Source organism: Sus scrofa, chromosome 15 (genome assembly GCF_054392235.1).
Source record: "Sus scrofa isolate SSC_HxYL_T2T_F1_AM1 chromosome 15, Sscrofa_HxYL_maternal_Yorkshire_Landrace_v2.0, whole genome shotgun sequence".
In the NCBI taxonomy this organism is placed as follows: domain Eukaryota; kingdom Metazoa; phylum Chordata; class Mammalia; order Artiodactyla; family Suidae; genus Sus; species Sus scrofa.
Window position 1 is genome coordinate 66,895,793 of NC_139397.1, and position 13,478 is coordinate 66,909,270.

Consider the following 13,478-nt stretch of genomic DNA (forward strand, 5'->3'; position numbering starts at 1 on the left):
CAAATTCCAGTTAACAGGTCAGGAACATCGTCAAATCAAATTAATAGAGCACTGATTATTAACAGGAGGAGAAGGAGAAAGATTCAGCGGGTAAAAAGACCAGAATGCTGCGGAGATTATACAAAAACAAACCAAAAGGTTTGGAAGTGGAAAGGAAAACAAACCAAGAGAACAGACAGACTGACAGAATGACGGAGAGAGGGAGGAGGCCAGGTAGGAGGGAAAACAAGGTTAAGAAGTGAAGGAGCCATCTGAAATCCCTGGCTCAGCATGCCCGATACTAAGGGAGGAAAAATAAATACATAAAAGAAAACCAGAGGGAGGAGATGCTGGGGTGGGGAGAAAAGGTGGATGCAAAATTGGAAGGGTTATCCCATACAGCATAACTCCTACCCTAGGCTGGCAGTCACGTGGAAGCCACAATTAGAAAGCAAAGCAGCTGGTGCATTGCGAGGGCAACAGTGGGCCAGCAGACGGAGCGCGGTGTCACATAGGTTTTGTGCCGCAAAGTCAAATGAGGACGTGGTATATAAATGCTTGGACGTTAATTGCTCCTGTCTACTGCCCTCCCCTCCCCCCTCCCAGCCACAGGACAGGGAATTCAATTTCAAGAGGTGTTAATGTGGGAGCTGATGCCTCTAGGGCCTCAGCCTTGACCCAGGGCATCGAGATCAGTTTATGTCTAATCAGCAAAGGCATCGCCCCCACTGGTCCTCCTCTGGGATGGAGGACTCAGAGCAGGGATCCTTTGGTTGTGATGATTTGGTTAAGAAACAGGAATGGCAAGTTTCATTGCCTGGAAAAGGAAGACCCTACTATACCTCTTTCTCTTACTCTATTTTTTTTTTTTTTTTCTTATAACGTGGCAAGCCCTTGGAGGTGCTGTTACCTTCCCAATTCTACCTTTAGAAAAACCTGGGAAAGTGCTTCTGCCACCTAGAAAAATGGGATCTAACCAAGGGCTGAAGGGGGAAATGTGTAGTGCCTCTCAGGGATTCTTTTGACAAGGTTTTGGGTGGTTGTTAATAATAAAAGTGTAGATGGACTTGGGTTTGTAAGCAAATGGTGTACGTTCTTCGTAGGTTCTGTCAGAAGGTTCTGATTTTCCAGGAAAACCAGTCATGGAAATAGAAAGGCAGCCCAGTAAAGGCCAAAGGGCAAAGCAAAAGCGCCAAGATAAACCAATTAAACCCAAGTCCCACAGAACACAGATGTGGATTAAGATTCTGTTTTCACATCAGCATCTGAATTCATTAAGAGTCTCATCTAAGTTTCTATCTGATTTTGCAATGGTTTACTAGATCAGGTGACCCTCACAAAATAAATGTATTCAAAGAGAAATACTTGATGAACAATAATGTAAACCCTCTCCACTTTTTTTCCTAGTGTGACTGGGTCAACAGGACAAGAGCAAATGACAGGCAGCGTTGAAAAAAAGAATCTATCAGTCCCTTTGGCAGGCGGATCTGCCTTAATGAGTTGAAGCGCTTCTGAGCCGTTACTGTTTGGCTGGACCCATTGAAGTGAATCAGATCAAACACATGTTTCAGACTTATCTGGCAAGGCTCAGAGACAGAAGCCTTGGCTGTCTCATTTTAATTGACCTTTAAGGTCTGATGTTTCTTAAGGATGGAATCTTCTGACTGTCTGGGGACTTTGGAACCTCTGGAAGGTTTGCGCTTGAAACATGTGCGGATACCAGTGTGCCTTGTGAACCCTTCAGAGGTCATCCATCTGAAATTTTGTCACCTTACTTCATTGTTTGGTAATAAAATATTAAATTCAATATTTATATCCTAAAGTGACAAAGCAGGAAAGATACAGTTGGAGAGAAGAGGGGAAGTTACGGTGGGTTTTTTTTCTGCCCTGTGGGGAAGACCAATAAGCTTTTTTAGAAGTGGGATCACTTTAATCCCCGAGAAAAGTAACTGGAATAGATAACTTCCCTTGTATAGACCACCTGTCCCCTGCGGGATGTTTGCGGGCCCTGTTGTGCTTATCCTTGAATGATGTTCTCTGCTGTGCAAAGGACCACTCACATGAATGTGGGGCTTCGTACATCAAATGAACACTTTTATCTTGGAATTTTTTTTTTTTTTTTTGGACAACGGACAATTAATGGAATTTCTATCCCTGGAACCTATAGAGCTTGCTAGAGCCTCTTTTTCCACAAATAATGGAAGTATATTAGGTATAGATTGATGTTATCATTCAAAGGGAAGCAGCAGCTATAAGATGCTCTTACCAAATGATGTCACTGACACCAGCTGGATAGGCGACCAGCTATTCTGTTAATCAGGACATTGCTATATTGCCCCATGGAGTCACATTCCAGGGCTGTATGACCATTCAGGAAGCCCAGGCACCTGTATGAAGAGCCTCTGGGAGGATAGAATGGCTTCTCCTTCCTCCCAAGACTGGCCTTTTCTCCCAACTATTTAGGATAAAGCCCTTTCAGAAGAATATGCCTCACATTCATAGGCTCATAGGAGATATTTTACATTTACAGTGTGAAAACTTCAATTTGATTACTTGTCTGGATAATCCGAGTGACTCAAGTTTAATTCGATTAGCCCTAGAATTTCCAACTAAAATAGCACAAGGCTTATTTCTTTCTGTTTCCTATTTCCTTGCTCATAAGATAATGACATTGACTAGAGTAGTGCTTGAATAGCTCCAGAAAATCAGAGTAATCCAAGTCTATGTATATATTATGTTGCAGGGTAAGAGCTTTCCGTGTTACTATATTAATAGATGATTTTTACATTGTCTGTTAAGATCCCATTAGCCTAAAAGGTGGAGTGTTTTTAAGCTGATATATTTAAAGCTTCTTTTGTTCTCAGGCCCCTGGTTTGGTTCCTCCTACAGCCTCATGCATCACTCCAACTTACCCCAGCTCTGAAATAACAGCATGGTGGCCAGATCCAATCAGTGGGTCAAGGAACATAGGATATGTGTGAATTTGCAGCAGGTAAGGTGGTTTTAAATTCTAAGTGAAACTTGGGAATCTAAAAGCTGCTACCATGTCGGTCAACTAACCATAGATTTAAAGCAGAGAAATCATTGTTATAGCTGTATGATCCCTTCTAAAGAGAGAGGAAATTAGTTAGGAACTGAAAGGTAAGAGTAGACAAGGGAAAAAAAGGTTTCAGCTCATAGGTTCTAAATTCTGCAGGCTAAAAGGAATGATGATTGGTCCATACCCATAAATTCAATCCCAAGATGCTCTGCCAATGCAGAAAGTTGACAAAAAAAAAAAAAAAAAAAAAAAAAAAAAGAAAAGGGAAAAAGTTTCAGAGAAGAGCAATACACCGCACTCCAAAACACATTACACACAACTATTACGGCTCTGTGCGTGCACATTGAACAGACAGATGGTGGATGGTTAAGGAAGCAGTGCTCAAGTACGCTCCCACGAGTCCACAGAGGGAACTCCTCTTCTAAGAGGTGTGCAAATACCAGCACACTGTGTCTTTATTAACCCTTAAAAGACCTTACTGAGGGAGAAGGTATATGGCTGAACTCTCTATGCTATTTCATTATTTGGGAATAGAACTGCTGTATTTATCATTAGAAATGGCTTTTGGCATGATTTCATTCTTCTCTTTTTAAAAGGCAGAAGTGAGGTTCCAGGGAGGTGAAATAATCTTACCCAAAGACAGGCAGAAGGCAGAGCCAGGAGGTGAAGCCAAGAGAGTAATAATTTGGTTGGAAGATTCTGTCATGTTGGATTTATATTTTTCCTTTGTTTGTGGACAACTATGCTCTAATAGTTCTTGTTTTTGTTATTTAAAAAAAAAAAACACGCTATCTCTTTTTCTTGAAATCTTCCACCCTCTCCACCACTTGTATGACATGTAACAAGCACACCTACTCAAAAAGCCAGACAGGGTACTGGGGCACTGGAGCCTGCTTCTAGTTTTCTACATAATTCCTATGTGGTAGAGGACAACTCTGAATGCTTCACTTTTTCAAATTGTTAAAAAAAAAAAAAAAAAAAAAAAAGGTGGGGGAAGATGCAATTCCTGAGTTCTTTAGTTAGTTTAAATTTACTACTTCCTCCAATCATAGCCAGCCAATCAGCTGATCACTGCACCTGCTGAGAGCCAATGCTCAGGTGAAAGCTGAGGGGTACAGGCACTCAGGGAACCTGCAGGGCTGCCGAGGGAAGGGGACTCAGAGCTGTGTGCCCACAGCCCGAAGTCCTGGCAGACTGTACCACAGAGGCACTGGGATGGCAGAACCAGCAGAATCTGCACATGCTCGTGAAGAAATGAGGGAAATAGGACAAATTTAAAAAGCTAAACAAACATGCAGAAATGACCCTTCCCATTCTGGCAACAAAAATTATTAATCCAGTTGTCTCATGGGGGCCCCTTTAGGACTGCCTTATTGTGCATGGATGATGGAGAGCCAGGTGGGAAAGAGGAGCTGGATGAAAACAGGGCTTCTGTGGTCTAGATTTCTTCCCTTTGTCATTAATTAGAGAGATACCAGGACGGTCCCCCAGTGCAACAACTCATCCCTTCTATTTGAAAAGAGGCAGTGGAGGGGTGCTTCTCTTACAAAGGCAGCAGTGTGGGTATGAACACATCTTCTGCCACACAGAAAGGAAAGGCGGACATAGTGTGTTTGAAGTCATCCTGGTTTCAGATCCTTTCTCTGCCATTTCCCTGTTGAGTGACTTTGGACAAGTTTAATTTCTCATTGACAAAATGCCTGTGATATTGACACATGCTTCACAGCGTGACCCTGGGGAATAAAGGAGACATGAAGTAAGTTGGGCAACACCTGAGGGACTTAGCTTGGAGAATAGACATGTCTGGAGGTTTACTTTGGGCCACTGGTAGGATAAGGCATGCATGTAGGTTTACTTTTGATCAATTTCATGGGCCATCCAAACTCTGAGAGCTCCTGGGATATATCAAGAATTTGAACTTTAAAAACTTGCCACCTCTTAAGGAAATGAAGTTTTCCAGATTGACTGTACTATTGACATATACATATATAATCAATAGTACATTGACTAACAATGATAAAGAGGCACTTTATATAATAGAAAGTTCTCTTTGCCTTGAGTCAAGGGTACTCACGCAAATCACCTACATTTTTCAAAAATTTAAAGCCGGAGAATGTATGGTTACTTTTGTTGCACAATGTTCACAGCAAAGTAACAATTTATTCCAATCCAAATGAATTTCTCTCACCTCTGTGCAACATTCAATTTGAAAAATTGACATTTTTTTTCCCACATAAACTTTGGAACATCAAGGTACAAAAATTCATTTTCTGAGGAAGTGATAATAAATTTCCTTACACATTTCCATGAGGAAGTGACTCAATTTTTCTCCCTAGAACCTCCCCTGTCTCTTGCCTTTTCCTCCTACGTCAGTAATAATTTAAGGGTTAAAATAGAGAGAGAGCTACGGAAACTCTTTCCGGAGAAGAGAATCATTACTCCATGCCTACGTGAACACTGCTAATTATCAATATTAGTTGCGTAGAAAGCTTGGTTAAGTCTTCAATAAAATTAGTAGCATGCTCATGCATACATATTACTGCATTTACAGTTTTATAGGTAAGTCTGTGAGCCTAACTCTAATTTCATTTCATGGGAAGTCATTCATATCAGGCAGCTCCAATTTCAAATAATTCAAAGGGAAATTGGTACTTAAAATTGGAATTTCTTCTGGCCATAAGCCCTAACAAGGAAACAAGCAGAGGAAACATGCATCAGTCATACTACTCCTGGAGCAAACACTGCTCTAATTTATTTTTGCTATTGGTGGCTACATTTTTTTTTCTTTCATTGTGAGTCAAGAAAAGCAGAATACACAAACACTTTTCATTTTCTGAAGAGGTTATTACTTTCTATCTGTTCTATTTAATCGAATGTTGGCTTAGGCTCATTACATATTGTATGTTTCCTATTGAGCTTCTGCCTAGTCTCTCCATTTTTCAAATTAAATTAATAATTCAAAACCACAAAGGTTACTGTAAACAATTTAGTTTCCTTTTCTACATGTGATTTCCTGCTGTGCAGTAAGCAATATAAAAAATTAATTTAAATCTAAGAGTCCTCAGAAATGATTAAATATTGACTTGCTCATCCTTTTCTTTCAGATTTTATAATTGTTTGAAGAAAACTGATTAACCTGTAGGTTAATTTAAATTTTCAATTGCATTAGAGAAAAGAATGAGAAAACAATTTTCTTTTATCAAAATCATTCATACATGCAATTATAATTTCTGTTAAAATTTGAAGATATTGAGGATTTTATTCCTTAACATCTTGGGTCTCATTATGCAAATAATCTGTCCTCTTGACTTTCTGCCCCTCTGAGTTTTCTAGAGGGGATCTGTCAATGCTCTTTCTAAATGGGATCAATTTAGTGTCTGACTTCTAATTTTCAACTTACCTTTATAAATGCAGATACTTTTTTTTTTTTTTTCACATATAGCAATCCATATTGCCACTGAGCCCTTCGAAATAGGAAACTTTCTCCTCCTTCCAAGTTTCCATATGCCATGAGTAAGCACATTCACAGAAACACACACGGTGGAATCTCACTAACACTTGGCTGGTGTTAACATTAATTTTGTCATAGGTTGGGGTATCTTTATTCTACATTCAGCAAGATGCACATATTTCACAAATACATTAATAACTTCAGTGAGTTTTTAAAAAACATTTAGAAAAATCAACACAAATAACTTATGCACTAGTAATCTATGATTCAAAAATACTTTCAAGGCTGCCAAGTTTACTCATTCTGAGAATATGCCTACAAGTTCTAAAATTGTACTCTTTTAAAATAGTCTATAATTTGGGCTATTTTATAATTGCTTCCTATTATATGTTAGTTTATATATGACCTATTTGCTCTATACTGCCTGGAAATATTGAAGCTGTGGGTGCTTTTTCTTCCTCTCTATAAAGTCAATAAATTAATTATTGATTATCTTATATATACACGCACATACACACGCACGTGCGCACACACACACAGACACACACACAATGATGATTATAATCTTTTCAAGTAGGAATTCTGTGTCAAGAAGGTTGAAATTTGAAGCTAATGCTGACAATATTTTCTTAGAAAGTAGCATAAATATATTTTCTTTCAAGACAAATGGCTTCCTTCAAGAAAGCTCTATAAAATACTCATATGTTCTTTGTTTTTATATTTTAAGTAAATTTTTATAATCAATAAATGTCCCCAAGCCCTATGGGGACATTTATTGATTATAATAAGAAAAATGGCATTTAATCTTAATAATGTCCTAAGTTATGTGTTAATAATCATGTTAAAAATTGCACATTTTTAGAAGGTGATTCTTCAACTGAAAATGAAGTTTGGTAAGTCAGACAATGTTTCTCTTTAAAGGTGGGGATATCTTTTCTTTTAAAAATGTATGTTATGTGTTTCAGACTTTAGGAACACACACAAATAAATTTTAAACAGTACCATGGTGGCAACACTTTTTAGCTTTTGTGTAGCTTTCATTGCTACTTGAACATAAAGTTCTTTGAGCAGCAAACATTTATTTTCCTGCCTTTTCTGTGAAGGTTTGCAGAAATAAAAATTGAGAATTTCAGACATGGAAGTTAGAATTAACTCTGGGCAAGACACCTTCAGAAAGCAGTTTCTGACTGGGAGCTCCTGCTTTTCCAGACATGAGGCAGCACAGTCATCGCAGATTTTGTTTATAAATGTGCTTCCTATCAATCTTTGTTAAATCAAGTTAAATATGAATGCTGCTTTCCTGGACAGCTTCCAAAAGTGCCAATGAAATCTCACTAAAGAATTTATTCACAGAATCACATTCGGACTAAATACAAAGTGACTCTTTTAACTTTTATCTTATGAAAGAGAAAAAGGCCTAAAAGAAAAGTTAAGAACTTTTTCTCAGGTCACTACTGTCAGATCTAACTTCTTTATATCTTCATCGTTTAAAATGTTTTTCTCTATCTGGTGCTCCAACACTGCTTTCAGTTTTCCAACAATTTAAGTACAATGCAGTACTTAAAGTTCAAGCTCAGAATTTTCATTAGATTCTAAAATATAACTGTATTGGTTTTATTGAGTCACATGAATTTGCTAAATCTATGTTATTTGAATACGAACACACATTTCTAAAAGGAATGACTTTAACAAATTAAGTAAAATTCTATTATTTACCTTCTATTTTTACTCTCCATCTTATCTACCTTTAAAACAATAATCTATAGCTCTGGAGAGAAGAATTCTGTCCACTAAATGCATTTCATTTAAAGACTCTGAATAAAGGGAGGGGGCTGTGTTTGAAAATTTAGCAATGCCAATTTAGCAATTTTTCACAACAGAAAATGGCTTATAACATAATCTTTGATATGTAGCCTTTGTAAACACATAATAAGTACCATCTCACTAAAAGAATGCTTGACTAGCATGGGTCTAATCTCCCCATAATGCATACGCATGAAATTTATTTTTCTGTAGAATTTATTCTTCCATGCCGGTTAACATGAGGAACAGAATCTTATTCTGTGTATGTGTGCAAATAAGGATCAAATTTCATTCTTTTAGGGCCCCCATATGACCAATTTCTATCACTGTTTCTTGTGTTATACGAATTTATACTGCAGTATGCTATGTGAAATATCTTTTGAGGTAAGCAACCAACAATCTGAATCAGAGGTTGACAAATCCATTATGATGCTTTTGTAAATAAAATTTCAATAGCACCCAGCTATGCTTAGGAGTTCATGCATTGTTAGGACAGCTTTTGTGCTACAATGGTAGAGTTTTCTATAGTAATGACCGTGTTGGTATCATCGGCAAAGGCAGAAGTATTTACTATCTGATCCTTTCCAGAAAAAGATTTGTCAACATTTGATCTCAACGAATAACTCTATGGAATCATTTTATTTTTATTTATTTATTTATTTATTTTTGCATTTTAGGGCTGCACCTGCGGCATATGGAGATTCCTAGGCTAGGGGTCAAATCAGAGCTGTCGCTGCCAGCCTGTGCCACAGCCACAGCAACATCACATCCTTAACCTACTGAGCAAGGCCAGGGATTGAACCTGCATCCTCATGGATACTAGTTGAATTCCTTTAGGCTGCACCACAATGGGAACTCCGGAATCACTTTAAATATAATGTTTTGAGAGCTCCAAATTAAAAGCTATAGCCCCAGTTCACAAAAGAAGGACAAATACATAGTTTAGTTATCCATGCAATTATAAACAATGTGAATTGGGTCTTCTAGGAATGACGTTCAAAATTTCATGAAGCCACAGAAATACACTATAATTTCTCAGTTCCTATATACGTGTGTATATATATACATACACACACACACACACATCTAGCAGTGAACTGTTATGTTTCAAAGTAACTAATATTTTTAAAGTACAATTTTTTCCTAAAATTATTATTGAGATTAGCAAAATATCAATACATGATTTAGTAATTCATCTACAAATGATTTAGACCCGAATCACTTGTTCTCTAAGTAAGGTAAATAGAAGCCAGAGTATCTTTTTTTTTTTTACTGTGGAAGGTTTTTAACTCTCCTACTCAGTGCTTTTTTAAAACTTAAGTGCGACCTGGTTAATGAAGAGAAACATCTGCACCCTTTTTATGATGTTTATTTCTTATAAATGACACATTCTGAACCACAATTAACTTACCATCATTTCAAGTGTGTACTGTGTACAACTTAGCAAACATCCTTTTCAGGATGTGGTCATTTTATAAAGAAGATGGACTGGTCAGTGGAATGATTTTATTTTCTCAATAAATGTGAGACTTTTAAATGCCTTTATTATAATTGCACTGTGTGATATAGGCTCTCATTTTGTATCACATTATTCAAGATCAATTTCAGAAACATCGGAGCCTCACACACCTATGAGCATCTCATAGCCAACTAGTCATGAACAGAGGAAGTAATACAATCGCTTTTGTTAATGTTCTCATGCGACAGGCAGAGGCAGTCAATGTTAGACCTGGTAAAACACATCTAGCTCTAGGTGAAATCTGAGGGAAGATGCAGCAACAAGAAAGCAGCACCGACTGAACATGCTCCTACTCAGGCAGAGACAGAAAGGGAGTGGACGTACTGTAGAAGCTGGCCATTACGTAGTTTTGGCAGCGATCACCAGTAAACTCATTTGGGCACCTGAGAGAAGAAACAAAAAACAATGGTAGAAAAAACAGAGAAAAAGAGAAGAGGTGAATATATGCTAGAAAGAAGCTCCTTCAGTGTCATATGACTCAACTTGGTGAGTTCACTCTCAGGAACTGAGTCTCTGTCCTAACCGTGGCTTTTCCACTCCGGCATTTCCCCCAAAGGGTTAAACATTTGGACAAACGGATAGAAAGATCCCACCATTTTAAGGGACTGCTCTCTCTCAAAGGGAGCCACTTAAAATTCAAGTGGACTTTTTTTCAACTAGGTTTTCTTGCATTGGTCCAGAATGCTGAAAGGAAAGGAATTTTGGTTGGCTGGCCTACCATGACTGCCAGCGCTGACCATCCTGATGGCTCATTCTTTTATTAAATTGATGGCCATTGGAGTCTGGTTGAGAGACAGTTAAACAAGGTCATAGTGAATGGGTTTATGACCCGAGTGGTTAAACCATAATCAGAACAAAAAGAATCAGTCACAACTGAGCTGTAAAAACACCAAGTGGTAGTAGTGATTGTTGCTGTAGTTTGGGGGAGAAAGCAAATTTCAGATTATTTTAACATACTTTCTTGGGTTTGGACTTTCATGGGCACATTCTCAGTACATCTTGCTCCGGTGAATCCAGGTTGGCACCTAGAGGGTAAAAATGTAATAAGCAATCGAACGCTAAAGACACTGAACGTTCAGACTGGCAATTTTCCTCCTATGGAATATGGAGAGTCCTACACATGACCTGGTGGCTGAACAACATAAAGAAAAGGAAAAGACAAAACATTTAGAAAATAATGTCCCATAAAAACCGCAGGGGATACATTTCTGTTGTTTGCTTCGGTCTTCATAAGATGGGTTAACTGAAATTTAACTAGAGTGAGGTTGAAAAGTTGAATAGGAGTGGGAAGGTCTGGGCAGCTAAACCATTTTTTCTTCGGCATTGCCTTATGTGTCACTGATCCATTGACTCTTACTATGTTAAAACACTGGTTTTGGTAAGAGATTACATGGTTCCATTCGTAACCTTTCATTATTTAAAATATTCTGGGCTTTTTCTTTCATAGACACAATTTTGTACTTCATTTCTTAGGTATCGTTATAAGTTAAGTCATCAAACTACAACAGAAGTCAAGTACTTTCACACTCTAGTGATTACTGACAAGATAAATTACATTCCCTGTTTTAAGATATTACAAATGAGGTCTTTTTTAATGGTGAAAGACAGAAAGAGGCAGATTTTTATTAGCTTACAAACATAATCCAACTATCCCAAATCAAAGATAAATATGTTTAAAAAAATTTAAAGTTATTCTTCTACTGTAGTATTGAGTAAATATAATTTTGCATTTAAAGTAAACTGTTTTGAAATTGTATAACATTCACATTTTACTTACTCACATACATTTGCCTATCAAGATGCCAGAATCTTGGTAGAGTACTGTTCTAAAGGTCTGACCATAGGGCTGTGCCTAAATACGGAAGTCCTTTACAATTGCTATTTTTGTTGCTGTCACTTCAGTAACTAAAGGATTTCAGATTGGATTCATTTTACCCAATATCATACTCTAATAAACAGGGTCATCAAAAGGTTCTAGGACCCAAATATACCTCTTACGGGTGCTCCACAGCTATAGCCATGATTATTACTAATAGTTCATCTATACAATAACCATCATGCACAGACCTCATGATTTTACATACAACCCGTTCTGCTTCAGAGTAAATAAAAACAAACACCATCTCTTCGGCATCAAAGAGATGTGAATAAAACTATTCATTTTAACAAATATATAAGGTTTTTTTTTTTTTATTTCCCTTAAAGCCAAATTCAATGCCAAAATGTTATCAAGTGATTTGGTACATCTACTTCAACTATTTCACGAAGAATGGCTTATAAGAATAAATTCTGGCAGTTTCAGATTTTCAATCCCATAAGTACTTGGGTAAATAAAGTATAATTATAACCATTGACAATAATATTAATAGGCTTTATAACAAACACCTTGTACTGATATAGCTTTTTTGAATTTTTCAAAAAATTGTTTTTATAAATGAATTGGTTAGTTTTGTTTAGAATATTTTTGCTGCATGAGTAGAAGAAATCTCTGTTCTATATTTGTTGTTTTATTAAAACTGACACAACATATTTATTGATTCCATTTAGTTGTTAGTGTTGCATTAGTCTCAAACATATGAACTAATGTTTTCTTTTAATTGCTACATAGTTAATTTTTTTTTTCTTCAGTCACAACCATGGCACATTGAAGCTCCTGGGCCAGGGATCAAATTGTCCCGGGCCAGGGATCAAATTGTCCCAGGCCAGGGATAAAATTGGAGCAGCAGCTATGACCTACGCCACAGCTGTGGCAATGTCGAATCCTAACCCACAACCCTGGGCTGGGGATCCAACCCATGCTTTGCAGTGACCCAAGCCTCTGCAGTCAGATTCTTAACCTGCTGCACCACAGTGGGAACCCCATCTCTAAAGTTAACTTTTTTTTACATTTCTGAAAATGTCAGTACTTAGATGATTTTCTTTCACTACATCACTAAACCATGGCTTGTTTAGTTTTTTTTTTTTTTGCCATGGCCATGGCACATGGAAGTTCCTGGGCCAGGGATTGAACCCATGCCACAGCTGTAACCAGAGCCACAGCAGCGATAACACCAGATCCTTAACCCCTTAACCTGCTGAGCCATGAGGGAACTCTCAAGTTTTCTTTTTTTGACTTACAATTTTTTAAAATTTTATGCAATTTTAAAAGGCTACTCTATATGTATTCTTAATGAGATGAGACTTCAGGGAGTTTCTGTCTGAACCGAAGTCTCACCTCTTCCAACTCCCCCTTCCCTGACTGCCACCTCCTCTTCTCCCTCATCCATACCCTGGGTGAGGGATTCCTTACTTGGGTCTCACGCTGCACCCTGCCCTAATCTCATTCAAGGTTTTGTGATTATCTCTTTGTGAGGGTAGTGATCAGATTCTGATCATTTTATGGCTCTAATGTTTAGCACAGGGCCTGGTTCATGAAAGACGCATAAAATAGTTAAGCTGAGCCTAAGAGAGACTAATAGTGACTAATAAAGAACTGTATCAGAGACACTTTCATGCAGTCAACTGATTTGCCAAGTACAGGTCAGTACTGAACTTCCGGCTTTATTTATTTATTTAGTCTTTTTAGGGCCGCATCCACAGCATATGGAGGTTCCTAGGCTAAGGGCTGAATAGGAGCTATAGCTGCTGGCCTACACCACAGCTTACAGCAACGCCAGATCCTTAACCCACTGATTGTGGCCAAGGAT

General features: G+C 37.8%; 1 protein-coding gene across 28 annotated transcripts in view; it reads right to left on the reverse strand.

Annotated features, from left to right (window-relative positions):
- NRG1 (neuregulin 1) overlaps positions 1-13,478 on the reverse strand; it is a 1,062,032-nt gene that overhangs the window by 13,936 nt on the left and 1,034,618 nt on the right. For 10 of the 28 annotated variants that reach the window (XM_085000112.1, XM_021076395.2, XM_085000101.1 and 7 more), the window contains 2 exons: positions 10,117-10,175; positions 3,204-3,227 (listed from right to left, as the gene is read on the reverse strand). The exons of 2 other annotated variants lie outside the window; for them this stretch is intronic. In XM_085000112.1, coding sequence (XP_084856238.1) covers positions 3,204-3,227; positions 10,117-10,175 — 83 coding nt within the window. Of the gene's footprint in view, positions 1-3,203; positions 3,228-9,629; positions 10,176-10,749; positions 10,818-13,478 lie in introns of those variants that run through there. 16 more of the 28 variants (XM_021076398.2, XM_085000097.1, XM_085000105.1 and 13 more) reach the window with 5 other exon arrangements.